At 33.8% G+C, this 19848-nt stretch overlaps 1 protein-coding gene across 1 annotated transcript in view; it reads left to right on the top strand.

Moving 5' to 3' along the window:
* COL24A1 (collagen type XXIV alpha 1 chain) overlaps positions 1–19848 on the top strand; it is a 388303-nt gene that overhangs the window by 283101 nt on the left and 85354 nt on the right. The window contains exons 38-45 of the mRNA XM_030912579.1: positions 1658–1711; positions 3642–3749; positions 8973–9026; positions 9245–9298; positions 10060–10116; positions 12724–12777; positions 19463–19516; positions 19610–19663. Of these exons, the coding sequence (XP_030768439.1) occupies positions 1658–1711; positions 3642–3749; positions 8973–9026; positions 9245–9298; positions 10060–10116; positions 12724–12777; positions 19463–19516; positions 19610–19663 (489 nt within the window). The remainder of the gene's footprint in view (positions 1–1657; positions 1712–3641; positions 3750–8972; positions 9027–9244; positions 9299–10059; positions 10117–12723; positions 12778–19462; positions 19517–19609; positions 19664–19848) is intronic.

Genomic DNA, 19848 nt, shown 5'->3' with positions numbered 1-19848 from the left:
AATTATATGTGTGTATATATATGTAGATATATATATGTGTATATATATATACACACACACATATACATTCACATATATTGGTTCTATCTCTTAAAGTAGGTGGTAGGTAAATGGGCTTTCATTGTACCCTTTAGCATCTTTACATGTACTTAAATATTGTGTAATACACTTCTAATAAACAGCAGAGGTTAATAACTACTAACATATTTTGAGCTCTTCATGATAAGTCTAGTTTTTCTAAACTTTCTAAACTTTACATGCATTCTCTCATTTGCTCTTAGTCTTTGAAGAGGTTCTTTTATACCTCTTTTATTTAACAGGAATCTGAGGCCTTTAGAAATTAAATAATCTACCTATGGCCATATAGGTGTTAGGTGCCAGAGCCAGAATATGAAATGGGAGCAGTCTGACTTTTAAAAGCTCACACCTTTAATCTCTGTGAAGATTAATCAGCCTCTTTTTGAAAGGCCTCATTAACTTCAAAGAATTCTTCATGCTAGTGCAACTACCATTTCTACCTCTGGATGCAGCTATAACTACAGCAATAGAGCACAACAGTTTTGGCCTCTAAATTCAGTGATTTTCTGAAGCTAGAAGAGCATTTGCTCAGGAGCATAGGGTATGAGTCATTTCCTTAGGTATCTGTTTATTCGTTCAACAAATATTTATCTAGAGCCTACATAGCACAGTGGTAAACCACAAGTTATGTCTTGTCTACATCATTTTTGCAGTTTGCCAAGCTTTTGGGACACAAATTTGAGATTTCCATTTTCATTTCCAGCGATTGCAGGGAATGTTGTGATTAATTATTAGCCATTTTAGAACTTGCGACCTGGCTTACTGTGGTGTGGAACTCACTTAAGCCTAACCATTGTTTACCTGAAAATTCACATGGTACCCCACCTTTACTTAAAAAAAAAAAAGTGTATCTTGAAAAATTTTAATCTACTTTTAGCTAAACAAAGGACAAATTGAAATGAAAATATTATTTTTAAGTTGTATGTGATTACCTCCTTTTTCTCTCTGTATTTCCTTCTTTTTTTCCCCACAGACCAAAGAATATCTCTTTAACTCTTTCTACTACAGTGAGATTTTGAGATTTTCCTTGACCACGTACTAGATACCTTGAAATTTTCCTTGACCATATATACTACATGTATTTTATACTCTGTACTTCCTTTTGTATGTGTGTGGAGACTTCATTGGCTAGGCAGGAGTTCTGTACTTTCCACAAGATGCTGAGCTCCCAGTAGCTGATAGAAATGCTGAAATTGATCCATTTGGGTTTATACTTGTTTATTTTTGTTAAACATTTTTTACAGCCTGTGACATAGAAGGCATGGGTTAACTTTAATTATACTCTCTGTAGTTAAAATGAGTATACTGAATCTAAGTAAAGTTCCACCTAGAATAATGAACAGTGTAATTACGACTGTCTTGGCCAGTTTGTGCATGTGAACTTTATAGCTAATAACAGCTGTGCCTCTAAGTCATTGTGACCTCTTTTCAAATGATACAAACCTAATAATGTGGAAAGTAGCCCTCATTTTTACTTCTCGTCCAATCCAATCCAGTGATTATCTGATAGAAGTATTCAAATACTCCATCTGATCTTTTCTTTAATCATTTATTTCCTTTTTTATATTGAATATTTTAGGGACCTGAAGGAATTGTGGGAATTCCAGGGCAAAGAGGTCATCCAGGAAAAAAGGTAATTTTTTACATTTTCTATGCAAGTTTTCTTTCTTCTGATGTATCCAGAGCTCCATAGACTGCTGTAATGTTTTTATTTGGACTAGATAGTAAAGTGGTAAATAATTATACATGTTGCTTTAAAAGATACATTTATATAAATTAATATTTAATTTCAGATAGGAGTACTTATTATCTTGATTATTTGAAGGCAAATTTTCCGTTTTGTAGTTTGTAGAAAATCTTGGCTTTTCTTTCTTTCTCTTGTTTGCCAGAAATTCTTTTAGTAGACCATGGGCAAGAAGAAAGATAAAAGGAAAATACTATACCATTTGCGCTATTCAATAACAACTTTAGTAAAGTATTTGAGGGAAAAGAATGTAACTATAATTATTTGTTGTTAATGAGTTTTTCTAAGTTGATTTTATTTTTTCCATATATTAAGAACTTCAAGAATATTTTTATTTGCTTACTTTATATTTTACTAATAATTGGTTGTATTTATAAAATTTTAATACATTATAATGAAAATTTATATTTATATAAATATGGAATCAATAGTCTATTCAAGTATTGATGAAACATAAAAATGGTTTTCCCATTGGACTATGACAGTTTTGAATTATGTATTGTAATTAACTTCAAGTCACACATATTTTGATTTCCAGAATCCAATTCTAGCATTTCTGCTGATATATACCTAGTCAGTCTTTCTCAGAATTTTTAGACAGTAGATAGGGATAATAAATAATGAAGAGAAACTAATGAGGTAACATTTAATTGCCATTCTTATCCATTCAAAATAATTTCAATATTGAAGTTTTTTTCATCATATAGAGTGTTATGTCTAAAATCAACATTAATAGTGAGACAGTGCAAGTCTTTGTATAATAACAACCTGCACCACTGGAAAAATAAAATAAAGCCTCTTAACTGTTATAAATCCCAAAAATTTCCTGTCCAACTGTGTTCACAGTAGTTTTTCTTTGTGTCTTCTTGCTTATCAGTAATAGAACAGGTTGGTTCTCACTTAAGAAATGAAAAATAACACAGTGTTGTTTAAGAGCAGCTATATTTTGGTGCTAAAGAAAGGTCAGTTTGTCGGCCGGGTGCGGTGGCTCACACCTGTAATCCCAGCACTTTGGGAGGCCAAGGTGGAAGGATCACTTGAGGTCAGGAGATCGAAACCAGCCTGGCCAACATGGTGAAACCCTGTCTCTACTAAAAATACAGAAAAATTAGCCAGGCATGGTGGCGGGCACCTGTAATCCCAGCTACTTGGGAGGCTGAGGCAGGAGAATTGCTTGAACTTGGGGGGCAGAGGTTGCAGTGAGCCGAGATCACACCACTGCACTCCAGCCTAGGTGATAGAGTGAGACTGAGTCTCAAAAAAACAACAACAACAAAAAAGAAAGGTCAGTTTGTCTAATAGAAAGCAGAAGACAATTAGTTTGCAGAAAGATGTAAAATGGTGTAAAAATGTTACAGATTTTTCAAGGCACACTCCAGGCCAATGAGTGATGATCCTGAATGTACAGAACTGCACACTGGAGCTCTTTTTGTATTGAACAGACCTTGTTGCATTGAAATTCTCTATAGAAACAGACTTTTCAAAGACCTTATGATTTCTTATAGTAACAATACATACATGCATATTTACATACATATATAGCAAAATTCGAAAGTTAAAAAAAAATGGTTATCTGGAATTCAGCATGAGCACCAGATAGCCCCTGCTTGTATGGTCAAAAATTTTTTTTATCTTTTTCCAAAATTACTTTTATTTTTTAAAATAACTTATGTGGTGATGGCATGTTATTATTGTTAGTGGTGGTCTGTAATACTGTTAACCAAATATTCCTCAGGAGCTATTCAGGAATATGATATAGTTAATTAATCTAAGTATAAATTTTTTTCTTACATTTCTCTCTTAATAATGTCATCCACAGGGTGATAAAGGACAAATAGGACCCACAGGAGAAGTTGGAAGCAGAGGTTCTCCTGGAAAAATTGGGAAAAGTGGTCCTAAGGGTGCCAGAGGAACTAGAGGTGCTGTGGTCAGTATTTGATTTGCTTCCAGAAGTGAGTCACTGTGGATGGGAAAGAAATGTATCCATGCCCTTAAAGTTTCATCCCTTGATTAGCTTTACAGAGAAGGCAATAGTTCCATTGAAAATAATCTACCTCCATGGGATGTGGAGAATTGTAAGCATTCCACAGTACTTAAATGGCTTAGTGGTTTCTGGACACGAAAAAGGAAAGAGAAAAAAAAAATGAAAATGGAAATAAAATATGAAATGAGGTTTTAAAAAATAAGATTATAACTCCTAACCAAAGTAGGAAATTTTATATGGCCAGCACTTAAAATTGGGATTTAGTATCTGTATAAAACTATGCTGTCATGGTTGACAAATTGCTTTGAAAATCAGGTTTACTTGAAACGGATTTTCTTTCTCTGGTTGGAAACAAACCTACTTTATCTGGATATTATTTTTCTAACCAATTGTGATAAATCTAACATCTAATTTTATCTTCAGTCTTTCTCAGGAACTTTGCATGATGTTAGGAACAAGTATGGCATGATACTTATGAACTCATATATTAGCTGAATTGTATTGCAAATATATTTAGACCTGTTCTGAAAGTCACAGCATGAAAGAGATGCAAAATATTTAAAAGATTATCTAATTGAGTCTTCTGTTTCATAAGCTTTTTTACAAAATGCATGTGTATTTCCATTTAGTGTAGTCTCCATTTAAATGTCACAAGTACTAGACTTCACTAAGGCTTTTTAGAGATCATTGCATAATCCATTTGTTGCCTGAGGAAAGTTTGCCTCAGGCTCATTTTCGGTATTTCATTCCTTACTGTGATCTAGGCCTTTCTTACTTTCTTTTATTTAAATTACTAGCATTTCTCTGTCTTTGACCTGTGTACAAAAACATTTTATAATATTATTAATTTTTAAATTTGACATGTTCCCAATCTACCTTCCCAAGAGGTTTCACCAAATTTACACTCCCACCATCAGCATTTCATATCACTTCTTTTGATGTTTGCCAATCTGATAAGTGAGAATGTGTATTGCATTTTTTCTATTTACACTTTCCCAATTGCACTTTTTTCTTATGGAAGTTGCCTGTTCATATATACTGCACATTGAATTGTTACCTTTTTCTTATTGATTTGCAATCACTCCTTATATACTTAAAAAATTAACATATTTTTGTTAAATATGTTACAAAATATATTACAAATATTTTCCTTTCTGTAATTTATCTTTTAATTTTATATATCCTTTGCTGTATAGATCATTTTAATTTTTATATAGTCAAACTTGTCAGTCTTTTCCCTTGTAGTTTCTGTGTTTTATTTTATTAGAAATGCCTTCCCTACCTAAAGTATATAAGAATATTCTTCCATATTCTTCTAATACTTTTATAACTTTATTTTTACCCTTAACTCTTTAAGACATATGGAGGTTTTTATGGATTTTTGTGGGTTTTTTTTCATGTAAGGTGTAGAAGACTAATTTTATTTTTTCCAAACTTACAGACAGTTGTTCCAATTCCATTTATTGAGTGGTCAGTCTGTTTTCTGCTTTTTTGAAATGCTTCCCTTACCATAAACTAAATTCTCAAATATTCATTGGTCTGTTCTTATTCTACTTTATTCTCTGAATCTAGTAGTCTATTTCTGGGTCAATACCACGCTCTTTTACTTACTATACTATTGTGATACTTTCTGTTAGGGCAAATACTTCATAATTCATTTTACAAGAATGTTTGGCTCTTGTTATGATCTCCTCTTTCATGTGAACTTTCAATTTCCTTCAATGCTGAATCTTTCTACAAACACCTTATGTCTTTTTATTTACTCATATCTGCTTACATATTCATCAATAAAATATTTCCCTTATCTCTGTTCTTTAATCTTTCTTGTTAAGTTTATTCTTAGTATTTTTGTTTTTTGTTTTGTTTTTGTTTTGCTTTGCTTTTGAGTTTTATTCTCAGTGTTAATATAATCCTTTTTCTGTTACATCAACTTAGTAGTGCTGTTGGTGCTTTTATATTTTGATCTTATATCCACTTTAGCGAATGTAGATGATTCTCATAGGGATTCTTTAGGTAAATAATATTGCCTCCCCTTATTTGCTTGTCTGAATTGCTACATTGATTAGAACTTCTACTATAGCAGTGAATAGAAGTCATGATGAAGAAAATCTTGTCTTTTGGGCCTGTCTTTAGTGAAAATGCTTCTAATGCTTATAATGTCAAGTGTTGTTTACAGTTGTTTTTTAGATATACCATTTATTTGTTTAAAGAAATTTCTTTTCGTTCTTAAATGAGAGTTTTGACCAAGAGTAGATGTTGAATTTTATCAAATCCTTTTACAATATTTGTTTAGATAATCCCATGCTTTCTCTCCTTTGTTTGTAAATATAAGAAAATTCATTAGTAGATTTCCAAAAGTTGAATCAACTATGAGTTCCTAGGATAAATCTTAAGTATAATTATATTATAATTTTAATGCAAATGAATTTCATTTTTTAACATTTTATTTAATAGTTGTAGTTTAGCTTATTGAATTTAGTTTACCTTAAAAGTTTTGCATTTGTATTTGTAAGCAAAGTAGGCCTATTTCTTCATTCCATCGTTCTTCATTCCATCGTTTTCCTAATGTTTACTATCACTAATTGGATTTAGGTATAAGTGTTAAGCAAGTCCTATAAAATGGGTTGGTAAATTTTTCGTATTTTTCTGTGCTCTGTAACAGTATGGGACATAGATATTGTGTCTGTTCTTCAAAGGTTTTATAAAACTTGCTATTAAAACAATCTGAGCCGATTGTTATTTTATTAGCAGTAGATCTTTGGCTTTCTTTTCAAATTTTGTATCTTCTGGAACAAATTTTTGAAATTTTTCTTAAAAATTATCTATTTCATCTAGATTTTCATATTTAGTAAGTGAAACTTGAAATTACTATTTCCTTATAATTAAATGTTTTTCCCGTGGTTGTGTCCTTCTTGTTTCTAATGTTGTTTTATCGTGTCTACTCTTTACCGTGATCAGATTTGCCAAATATTTTGCTATTTTACTAGTCAGTTCAAAGTGTCTACTTGGTTTTTCACTCAACTTTTTAAAATGGGTTTCTGATTCGCTAATTTATGCTTTAATATTAATCTCTTCTTGAATTAAATGTCTGGCCCGTTTATGTAATTTATTTAATAAATACATTATGAAGCTACTTGTTTCCTTTTGAATGCCACTTTGGCCATATTCCCATATTTTTATGTTTGTGTTTTTACCATCATTTACTTATAAATAGCTTGCAATTTCAGATTTTATTTTCTTCTAAATAAGAGTTATCTTAAAGGATCTTTCTTTTTAAGTAGATTTTTAATTTTTATTGCTCATTTTTAATTACATTGCATTATAGCCAGAGGATGTGACCTATATGATTTCCGCTTTGAGGAAATTTACTAAAATCTTCTTTGAGGCCTAATATACTCAAGTTTTGCCAAAAGATTATGCATTCCTTTTTCTCTCTTCTTTTCTTTCTTTCTTTTTGTTTTTTGGGGCTAATAAACAGTCCTAAGTATTTCTGTTAAATCAAGTTGTTAGCTAAGCTACTTAAATCCTTCTAGTTTTCTTACTGCTTTTTTTTCTTGCTATTTGAGTCATTGATTTCTCAAAACAGAGTTTGAGGTCTGCTTATCATGTTTTCTACCTGCTTATTTTTGGAAGGTTACATATTTTGCATACATATTTTAGGTACATTAAGGTTCATTTTTTCTTTTATGAATTGCACATTTTATTTCTTGTTTTACTGGCTTTAGAGTCACTTGGAGTCAGCAGCAGCCTTTAGCATTGCCTGCTTTTTGTGCAACAGTTTCCACATTCATTCACTTATCTTCTAGGCAAATGCTACCATCAGTTACCCAGCACAAGTAGAATAGGAATATCTGACTCCTTTCCCCAGTTAGTTCACCTGAACCTATCTTGCCCCTTCAATGTCTTGATTTCAGCATTTGAAATTTCCTTGAGACTATTTGGACATCTGCAACAATTTTTTTCTTTGTATGTTTTCAGCCCTAATTTTCTGTCTCAGATTACAAAATTTTGGTCCACTGATGATGTTTACTTATTTTCCAGTATTGTTATTACAAATAAATACCTTTATTTTTTCTCTCTCTTTTTTGTTGAATGGGACTATTGAAACAAGCATATGTCATTCAGCCATCTTGAGCTAATGAATAGTGAGTGGTTACATTCTATTCTAGATTATTCACCTAGGTAATGGCTGAATTCTTATTAATGTTTTAAAATTAATTTTGTGCAGTTCCTTTTTTAGACTGAAACTTGTTCTTAACTGAATGAGTCTAAATTTACTGATCAATGGTTAATAGTTGCAATGTGAACTTTTTTAGAGCTGGGAGTTTAAAGAAATCATCAAATACAGTGAAGCAGTATGATTAAATGGGAAATACTATATATGCAGAATCAAGAGACTTAGTTCTAGTATGATATTTGGCAAGTCACATACCTATTCTGTGCCTTAATTTTCTCATCTTCTATTTGTTTTGAGAGTCAAATAGGAGAGTCAATATGGAATCTTTTTGATAATATGAAATATAGGACTTCTTCTGGTTTTTTTTTTTTTTTTTTTTTTACTTTTTCAGTTGAGCAATCTATTCAGTAGGCTAAGGCCATTTGCTGATTAGTCTTTATAGATGGTTTCACCATCTACAAAATATTGATAATAAGAGTAATCATAGAGTAACTATGACATGTAAGTTGTCAACCATTTACCTTTTAATAACTTTGACCAGGACTAAAACCATATTCATCAAAGCATCTGAAACTAAAAATGAGTATGGAGTTCTGGATCCTGTAGTGACAATGTCAAAAACTCTCAGGTTGCACTCTCTAATATTCAGTGACCACATCTGGCACAAGCTTTGACAGATGTAAACCACATTTCCAATAATTCATTAGGGACCAGCAGGATTCTGACAACTGAAAGTATTTTTTAAATATGATTAAGGATGTTTATATCAGAAGTAAACCAAAAAGACATTTGTTACAGAACTTTTTGTGTTTCAGAAAAAAAAAATAGACAAAAGTTGGGGTGTTATTTTTGGCTTTCCTACTTCAAACTAGGTAAATTTCAACCGTGAAAAATCTAAAGGTAACAATTTAAATAATAGGAGTACAAGTCTAATGATTTAGACAATTCTCTACTTTCCCTCTCTCATTAATATTTACTTTGTTTTTTAGGGACATTTAGGATTGATGGGACCTGATGGAGAACCAGGAATTCCAGGATACAGAGTAAGTATTTATAACTGAAAAAATATATTCACATGAAAACATTTTTATTAAAGATGATATCCCAAATATGCAAATTACTATGAAATCTCTCTGATAAACCTTTCTAACATATTTAGGCCTCATCCTCCCAGACAGGAAATCCTATTTTTCATTTCAGAATGATACCATATCTAATACCTAGGTAGAGCATGTATAAATGTCTACTTGTCCTTTTGTAGGGCCATCAGGGTCAACCAGGACTCTCTGGATTGCCAGGACCTAAAGGAGAAAAGGTTTGTGTGTATATTGGCTTTTTAATCCTGAAGTTAAACATTGAGTTCATGAATTATTCCTGAAAGACTGCATGGAAAATTTTTCAAGGAATAAAGGAAGCACTTTTAAAGTTGAAAATTTTACTAATTCCGGAAGAAAAAAATAAATATCAAGGAGCTAAAATTTAAATAAATTATTAAAATATCTTCCATGGGTTGTTTCAAGACTGAGCTGAAATAATATATGTGAAAATATTTGTAGAGCTTTGTAAGAGTAAAATTAATTATTTAAAGAAATTGTAAGGCTCTAGATTAAATGATTAATTTTAGTACATTTATATTAAAGTCTTTGGGGCAGGAGTCAGGATCAAGCGATCTTGACTGTTTTCCGGGTTGGATTCAAACCAATCAAGCAATCCTCCCACCCCAGTTGCATACCACCGCACCTGTCTCATTTATATTAAAGATTAAAATTTTTTGATGATTTAGGAATAACTACAGCAGTAATCTTAATTTATGGTATCATTGAAACCTGACACTTTAAGAAAAGTTCTGAGCTGCTTCTTATGTAATTAAAGGAGACTGATACTTCCAAGAAGAATCCTGTACAAATTACAACTCTGTATAAAATACCATATGCCTAGTTTCTTACATCAAAGTTTTCCACTTAAAAAAGATAAAATCAAATGCATTTCCTAATATATTTAAAAGTAATAGGTTGTGTATTTTTGAAGTTTATTTTATTTATTGAGTTTTATTTATAAATCTTTATTTCATTTTAGGGCTACCCAGGAGAGGATAGCACAGTCCTAGGACCACCTGGGCCTCGAGGTGAACCAGTAGGTCTTTTTCTGAAATAATTCTGGTTATTTAAGATAAAATATAATTATACAATAGATTCACAACACCAATTACATCTCTTCAAAGAGTTTTCTTTTGTTAGTTTTATCACATGATTTGATAGGAGAGTGATATTTATGGTCACAAAATTTAAATGATATTAAAATCTTTAATATGAAAAATATGCAGGTCATATTTTAGCATAATACATAGGGTTCATACAGTGACTTCCCAAATCTAACTTTCTGAATTGAAGGCATGATAGCAACTTTTATAAAGATTATCAGAAAACTTATATACTCAGACATTTTAGGGTACATATTTCTTTAATTATCACTTTCAGATTTATTTCTAAATATTAAAAAAATCTTATCTATGTACTTCTTATAACAGTTTACACACTGTTGCCAAGTGATTTCAAAACCCCTTTACTGAGTTATTAGAACCAATAACCTTTAAAGATTACTGATCTGTAGACTTCTTATTAAACATTTTAAGGACTAACTATAACCATGGTTTCTAAAAAGTAGCTATTACAGCTTTGATTATCTGAATAACTGTCTCTGTGTTCATGTTTGACTAAAACAATGTCTAAAGACCATATGTAAATTAAATGAATTAAATGAAAAGTCTTAGTTCATAGAAACAAATATTATATAATTGGCTGTATTTTCAATTTCTCACATAGTATTATATAGAGAAAAAGAATCCTAAGGCACAAGGATCAGAATATGTAGTCACTCCTGATATTTTGACCTGACTCTTTGGAGATGGCTGAAAGTTATACTTTGTTTTAGAAATGGACAAGAAAGATTCTAATATTTTCTGATTAAATCAAGGCATCTCATATAGAGGCAATAGGTATATAGACATCTAAAAGAATATGTAAGTTTCTTTATCAAATAATATTTTAATCTCTCTAAACCACTAAGAGAGGGAAATATAAGGAAATAATGTAAAAACTTAAAGCAAATGGAAAAAACTTGGCAAAGGGAGTATAGTAATGGTTGTTTTTCCCAGATTTAGGTATGCCAGGATCGAAGAATGTCAGCTAAAATGTAATAAATATATTAAAAGTCTAGCATAGCAATAGTAGTTTTATCCAGTAGACATGGGACAGGCATGAAACTTAAACCACAGAGATTCTAAATAATTAAAGCAGAGTCAGAGATTGTAGTATTGACATTATGTCTCTTACCTTTGTCCACATAAGAATAAGTTAAAATTTGTCAATTAGTGCTCTGTAATAAATCCTACGTTTTTCCAATTAATTTCAATTTAAGTTTTTGTTCAGATGGTAGGTCCTAGTGGGTGCTGATATTTCTATTTCATTTTATAGTAGATAATTTGATGATTTATTATATTAAAGATTTTCTATTAGAAATGTTCCGGAAAAGTAGGTCTGAGTTTATTAGATAATTTTTGGCTTAAGTATTAAAATTAATAAGTGTACTTTTTAGGTTAAATTAAAAATTTCACAGATTAAACAATAGACTTTTATTCTGAGACTGTGTCTCCGTCTGTTGCCCAGGCTGGAGTGCTGGTTCACTGCAGCCTCAAACACCTGGGCTAAGTGATCCTCCCACCTCCCAAGTAGCTGGGACTGCAGGCTCATGCCACCAGGGCCAGCTAATTTTTATTTATTATTTTTTAATTTTTTTTAGAGACAGAGTCTCACTCTGTTGCCTAGGCTGGTCTCAAACCCTTGAGCTCAAGCGATTCTCCTACCTCAGCCTCCCAAAGTGCTGGGATTACAGGCATGAGCTAACACACCCAGCCAACAGTAGACTTTTTCATGAAGAATGGTAAAGTAGGATTTACTGTATAAATACCTTTTAAAAGATCACTCAAACATCATCTTTTGTAATTAATGGAATTATGTACTGAACTGTCCTGCTTAAATCTTTTTCAGTCATTTAAAAATTTAGTAAAAGCATAAGTTATTCCAGTATCATTTATAACATACTGTACTAATTGAAACATTTTGTTGTTTTGTTGTTGCTGTTGCTGTTGTTGTTGTTGTTGTTGTTGTTGTTGTTGTTGTTGTTTGAGACAGAGTCTCACTCTGTTGCCCAGGCTGGAGAGCAGTGGTGCAAACATGACTCACGGCAACCTCGACCTCCTGGGCTCAAGTGATCCCTCTGCTTCAGCCTCCCAAGTAGCTGGGACTATAATCACATACCACCATGCCTGGCTAATTTTCAAATTATTTGTAGAGACAGGGTCTCACTTTATTGCCCAGGCTGGTCTCAAACTCCTGGGCTCAAGGGATCCTCCTGCCTCAGCCTACAAAAGTGCTGGGACTATAGCTGTGAGCCACCACACTTGGTGAAAATATTCATATTTTTATTGGGCTGCATTTTTCAATATCTTTCCTAGTAGATTCATTATGAGATTTTTCTTTATATAATTCAATGGTTGGTGTATTTTTATGTTGTTCTTGGTTTGATTGAAATTCAATATTTTGAAATTATTTAATGGAACTAAACAAATCATATATTTGGTTTTTTATTTTTGACAAAAGAATAAACCACATTAATCTTATCACCTGCATTCACATATACTTTGATCCAGCTGTAAAACTGTTTTGTGTGTGGTCTCTGTAGGGTCCAGTGGGGGAACAAGGAGAGAGAGGAGAGCCTGGAGCAGAGGGATATAAGGTAATTGCAAGTTATACCCCTTACTTCTGAATTTAAATAGGGTCCTCTGTGTTTCTATTCCATTTCAAGTGAAAATAAGCATTATTGAGATAATTAGTAATGTCTTATGTTTTTAATCCTAGAAGAAACGTCTTTCTACGTTCTGTTCCTCCTTCCTAGAATCATCTTTGTCTTTTCCCACTTCTGCTTTTTCTCATCATTCAGATCTCAACGGAAATGTTACCCCTGAGAGGCCTTCTCTAACTGCCCTATCTAAAATAGATCTAGAACAATCAATCACTCTGGACCGTAATACTCAACTTCCTTCATGACATTTTGTGCTATATCATCTTGTCACCTTTTAAATATATTCGTTTCTTTGTTTATTGTTTGTCTTCCTCCACCAAAATGTAGGATCCATGAGAATAAAATCTTGTCTCTCGTTTTCATCATTATACCCCCAGTTTCTAGAACACAAAGTTCCTGGTATATAGTAGGAATTCAATAAAGAGGTGTCAAATAGATGGCTAAATACCTTTATATTCTCAAGGCTTAAGTCAATTATTACCCTCTTCCATTCCTGAGATGGATATTATATGACCAACTTAGCTAAAATTAGACTGTGTGTAGAATTAAGTCATTTTTTAGAATCACATTTGTTTTGAGGATGTTCTGTATTCCTGCCTTATATCTCTTCCCTCTCTATTTACATTGTCAATTGCTTTACAGAGTTAGAGGTTGTCTCCTGTCTCCCTACTGTTCCTGTCTTATTCCTTTGCTCATAGCATTTTCTATTTGCCTGTAATATTATGTAATCTTTGCTTATGTAAATCCTTTATAATTTCACTCAAGTTTCCTTTTCCCCTGACCCACTAACGGTAATCTTGCTCTCTCCTATAGTCCTGTAATAGTATTATTTAATTAAGTCATTCAACACAAACATTTTACAATCTTCTGTTGCTATTCTTTTTTTGCTAATTATTTTTAATGTATAGGTGTCTTAGCTCCTCCACTTTGCATATGTCTTCTTTCTTTCTTGTGCAGTGTCTAGTTCTAATCCCTGTACATAATAAGTTTTAATAATGAATTGATGAGTTAATTGATCTGATACATCTCTCTGTCAAGGTAATATTTCTGTGGTCATGTCTGAAATGCAGATTTATATTACCCAAACTAAATGGACAAGATGATAGATAGATAACTGTCATTAATAAGTTGATTTTTCTCAAGCCAGAGGAATCTGAAAAATTAACTTTCACTCCCTAAAACTCTCTTTGAAGCAGATGTTGAGAATAGTTCTAAATGTTTCTGAAATTGTTGCGATTACCATTTGTTTTTCTGTTTTCAAAGAAACATTTTTAGCAGGTTATATGTGTTCTGTTTCCAATTTACATAACATTTGTATCTACAAGTATTTCCTAACCCAAGGAATTAAGTGGATTTATTTGAAATTTAATTTTCTCTGAGTTGAGAAGCCAACCCAACTGCTTCCAGCATAATTTGAGAAGCCTCTTAAAGTTCCTCAGCTTTTTCTGTGCGTGACTTCCTCACACAGTCTCAGGAAAACCAGGCTCTTGCAATATCTCATTTTGGCTTCTACCAGCTACAGAACATTCAGTAGCTAAATCAGTATATTTACCAGCAAATGAGCAGTTAACTATTCACTTGAAAGGAGACAAGAATTTCCACACTTGGCTAGCTGAAGAAAAGCCCTGCCAGCGTTATTCTGGACAGTCATTCACTTTTCCCTAGGTTCACTGTCTAATCTACTTCTCCTTCCCTTTGCTTGTATACCCCTGATTAAGTTTTCAACTGTAGATGTTTTATAAACTAGTTTGATCCATGTCTTCCTTTCTGTCTTATTTCTTCCTAAGTCCTTAGTCTTTAGGGATCGTTTTATGTATTGGTGATTCTATGCTAAACACTTAGCCATCTTGTGCCAGACAACCATGCTACTTGTATTGCTTAGCTCAGAATCATGAAATATCCAACTTTCTCCCTTGCCAAGTTTTCTCCTACCACAAGTTTGATTTATACAGAGGAACCGTGCTTTATTTAGAATTAGGTTATCTTGTTATAGCTTCAGCTGGTATTTTAAAATGTTTACTTTTCTATATGGATATTGTCTACGCTGATTTCCCTCTGCTAAACTGATGGTTAGCATTATCACCAAGCTTCTTTATTAGGATAAAATACATGTAACGTAAAATTTACCATTTTAACCATTTTAAACTTTACAACTCAGTGACATTTAGCACATTCACACTGTGTGCAGTGGAGGAAAAATATCTTTTTCTTCTATCCTTCTGAATTCTTGGCTGGGGACCCTGTGACAAAAGGCAGATTGACAAGAGAAAAGCATACAGATTAATTTCATATAAATTTTATGTAATGTGGAAGCCTTTGTAAAAAAATAAAGCTCCAAAGAAACAGTTAAACCCGAATGTTTTTATGCTAGATTTGATGAGGAAGTCTTAGAAGAATGTAATAGGCCAAAGGTATGGGCTAAGATTAGTAAACTGGGGAAAACTGAGCAAGGACTGTTCATTCAGATTATTCTCTGTGTCCCTTTGGTTTTGGAGATAAGGATGCTCTTTTCCTCCACGTATAGGGAGGGCACCTCTCACATGAGTGTCTTATGACCTGCATCAAAGGAAGGTAAGAAAGTCCTTTCTGCACATGCTATCCCTCAGATTCCTTCAGCTTAAAATATTCAATATTCCAAGATGCCATATTTTGGGGTAGTGTGTCTTGAACTCCATCATGTGAAACCATCACCATTGTATAGTTCCAAACATTTTCAACACTTCCAAAAGCAAGCCCCATACCCATCAAGCAGTCACCCCCTATTCCCCTGAGCCCCTGGAAACCACTTTTCTCTTTGTCTCTGGATTTGTGTATTCCGGATATTTCATATAAATAGAATCATACAACATACAGCCTTTTGTGTCTGGCCTCTTTCACTTAGCGTAATGTTTAAAAAGTTCATCCATGTTATAAAATATATCAACGTTTTATTCTCTTTATGACTGAATAATCACCTGGCTTTAAAAAAAAAAAAATGTTTATACTCGCAAACATCTTTGACCAAAGTCAAGGGTCCTGCTCATTATTATTAATGAATACTTACTTGTACTGACACACTTTATGTGTTTTGTATGATAACATTTCTAAAAACCGTGTCCCTGGGCCAGGCACAGTGGCTCACGCCTGTAATCCTAGCACTTTGGGAGACCAAGGTGGGCAGATCATGGGGTCAGGAGATCAAGACCATCCTGGCCAACATGGTGAAACCTCATCTCTACTAAAATACAAAAAATTAGCTGGGTGTGGTGGCACTCACCTGTAGTCCCAGCTACTTGGGAGGCTGAGGAGGGAGAATCACTTGAACCTGGGAGGCAAAGTTGCAATAAGCCAATATTGTGCCACCGCACTCCAGCCTGGCAACAGAGCAAGACTCCATCTAACAAAAAACAACAACAACAACAGCAAAAAAAAAACAAAAACTATGTCTCTCGTTATTAAGCTTGTATTTGAGTGTCTGCCATGGGCCAGGAGACGAGCTAGGGGCCATGGATATTACATTGGACATCCCAGACACAATCTCTGTCCCCATGGACATCATATACATAAAAAGCATGGGGAATAAGAACATTTAATCAGTATAAAAATAAACTTAGTGAATTTTAGCTATAAAATATGTACAGTTATTTCATGTTATTTCATAAAAGGAAAAACAATTATAGCTGTCATCCTGCAAACTAAAACTATACATCACATAGATCAAGATAAATTTATTTGAGGCTTGAGAGCCAGAGGACATGGAGGGAATAAATGTATTATCCTGGCAACAGTCACTTTTTAAAGGTATAAATGGAAACATTTTACTTAAAGGTATAAATGGAAACATAAATATCCAAGATTAACTGAAGTTAAACTTAGGAGAGATGAAGTCCCAGAAATACTTTGAATAAATTATATTGCATCTCAAAGTTCTTTTTGCGGGGGAAGTGGGAGCAGGTTGGCAATAGTCATAGAATTTTTACACACAATAAAATAACTAAATCCCAACTTGGCCTTTACTCCTTAGCATCAGACATACATATCTAAATAGCTGTTAGACATCATCACAGGCACCTCAAACTCAATAAGTGCCAAACCATAGTACCTCATCCTTTCCAAATTTGATCTGATCTTCCTCTTGTTATGTCCTCGGTTCAGTGAATAGTATCACCAGCCATTTAGATGTCTAAGCCAGTAGATGAATCCTCTGTCTCTCTCTCTCTCTCTCTCTCTCTCCCTCCCTCTCCCTGTCTCTTTCTCTCTCTTTCTCCCTCTCTCTGTCTGTCTCTCTCTCAATCTCTCTCTCTCTCACTCACTCACTCTATCTCTATGAATCTCTTTTTCTTCCCCATACCCCTACTCATCTCTCACAGTCAGCCACTTCTTTTGGTTCTTAAATGTTTCTGGGATCTAGCTACTTTGTCCTACTTTAGTTCAGGCTCTCATCATTTTTTGCCAAAATTATTTCAATAGCTTCCCAACTAGACTCCCTGTCTCCAGTCATAGCCCTCTCAGATCCATTTTCTGTCTAACATGTTCTGTCAGATGCATCCCTTTATTTGCCATGCTGTTCCTTGCCAGAATGTCCTCACTTTACTGCCCGGAACACTCATTCTTCAAGATTGAACTTACCATTTCTCTTATAAAATGTTTTGTAAGTTCCTTTGGCCATTCAACTCATCCCACCACTAATATTATCTGACAAATTCCATCACTTTCCATAACCTCTCCTGCATAATTTTGTAATAACATTTTCTATGGCATATTGGATTTTTACAATTACAAAAAAATGGTCATAATCAATTTTTGGAGTGATAGAATGGACCAAAGTAGTTTTAATGAAACTCTTAGAATGCAGGTTTGTCTTGGTGAGATTTACATTCACACTTCACAAAGCCAGGAGAGGCAGTTGGCTATTCTATGATCATTCTGAAAATATTTCTGTAAAACTACATACAGGGATGGTGGAAAAGCCATAATTTGGCATGATAGTTTCGAGTTTTGTAGTTTGCTCATATTCTCACTCTCACTTCAGCTCCAGCTATTCACCAGCCACTTCCTTCCTGAATCCTGTTTGATAAGTGACCTTCAAGTAGTCATATTTACTTATACCACACTCCCCCTTGATTGGCCAGATTCTGTTAATTGCTGGCTGTGCTCATGTTTTGCTAAGGGTCATGTGTGATCGTGGTTTCTACTTTAGTGTGGCCATGTGCTATATAGAAGCTTTCCAGACTAGCCTTTCTCTCTTGCCACTGTTCACTTCCTTAAACAGGTTTCATTTCCTTTATCAGGAAGTTGACACTTAAACCAAAAACATTTGCCTCAGAATGCAAACAAAGAAGCCTTCAATTAACTTTTCTGTAAGAATAAATATTGTTAACCTATGTATGCAATCTCATCTTCTAGCCCAGGAGATGGGACTGATAACTCTTTCGTAAGGCATTCTTTCTGTAATATACAGAAAATAGGAAGAAAGAAATCTGATTTAGTAGAACAGTAGGAAAAGGGATAAAAGAGATTACATGCAGAATTCTTCCTGTGTAACTCTCATCTGACACGCTTCTGGGTTGTTGCTAGTTTCTGTTTACACACTTGAAAAGGGAAATGTGGTAGGCCAGCATTCCTTCTTAAGAGAATTAAGGTGATGATGGATTGCCGAATGTCAGTCATGTGGTGTTTCTTGGTATTATAGTAATACCTCCCAGTGACTGCTCCAGTAAATCTACCGTCCAAATAATTGTGAATTTAGTTTGTAAAAATGGAGACCATAGTACACTTTCAGAGAAGGAAGAGATTGAAAAAGAAATGTATTCTCAAACTCTGTTCCTTTGGTTATTGACTGTATTAGTTTCCTGAGGCTGCTATAACAAATTATCACAAAATGGGTGGCTTACAACAATAGGTATGTAATTTTCTCAGTTCTAGAGACCAGAAATCCAAACTCAAGGGATCAACAGGGTCACACTCCCTCTAGAGGCTCTAGGGCCACACTCCTGCCTCCTCCAGTTTCTGGTGGCTGTCAGCATTCCTAGGACTGCCTCTCCCCAGTCTCTGCCTGTGTTTTCACCTGGCCTTCTCCTCTGTTGTCTGTTTCAGTGTACCTCTGTGTCACTTATGCTCTTTAGCGGATTTAGGGCCCACATGGATAATCCAGGATAATCTTATCTTGAGATCCTTAAGTTAATGACATCTGCAAAGACCCTTTTTCCAAACAAGATCACCTTCACAGGTTCTGGGGATTAGGACATAGACACACATTTGGGAGGCCACCATTCAACCTGCTATGTTAATTCACAAGCTATGTTAATTCACAAGAAAGAAAGAAAAAGAAAGAAAGAGAGAAAGAGAGAGAAGGAAGGAAGGAAGGAAGGAAGGAAGGAAGGAAGGAAGGAAGGAAGGAAGGAAGGAAGGAAGGAAGGAAGGAAGGAAGGAAGGAAGGAAGGAAAACCCTAAGTTGTTCTCAGTCACCATAATATCCAACAGCTATTATGTTCTTTTCTATTTCTAAGAAGAATCATAATCTCTATGACATTTAAGTTGAGCTTTGCAACACTTTGCTACCATTTTAAGTGATAGTATCCTATTCTCTTAAGTCACATGTCTCTACTTACTCTAATAATGTAATCTTTTCTATTTCTAGGGCCATGTGGGTGTACCAGGACTAAGAGGTGCCACTGGACAACAAGGTCCCCCAGTATGTTTGAAAGCATTATTTCTAAAAAATAACATTAATATAACTTATTTGGTCTCGCTTCATATGTGATTTTTATTTTGGTTTCTACTAAAGGGCGAGCCAGGTGACCAGGGTGAACAAGGACTAAAAGGAGAGAGAGGATCTGAAGTAAGTTGAAATTATTTAAGACAATTTGAGATTTATTGTTAGCAATTTTAGAAAGCAGGAGTACAAGGAGTTGCTATTTATTGTAATTCAAATTATCATTTATCACTGTAGAATATGGATCACTGTGGGCCTCTAAATAGGGTGTTTTTCAGTAATTGTGCTAATACAAAATTATTGTTTGAGTC

Source organism: Rhinopithecus roxellana, chromosome 12 (assembly GCF_007565055.1).
Source record: "Rhinopithecus roxellana isolate Shanxi Qingling chromosome 12, ASM756505v1, whole genome shotgun sequence".
NCBI classification, from domain to species: Eukaryota; Metazoa; Chordata; class Mammalia; order Primates; family Cercopithecidae; genus Rhinopithecus; species Rhinopithecus roxellana.
Note: the sequence above shows the minus strand (reverse complement) of the source record. Positions and strands in the feature narration are given on the sequence as shown.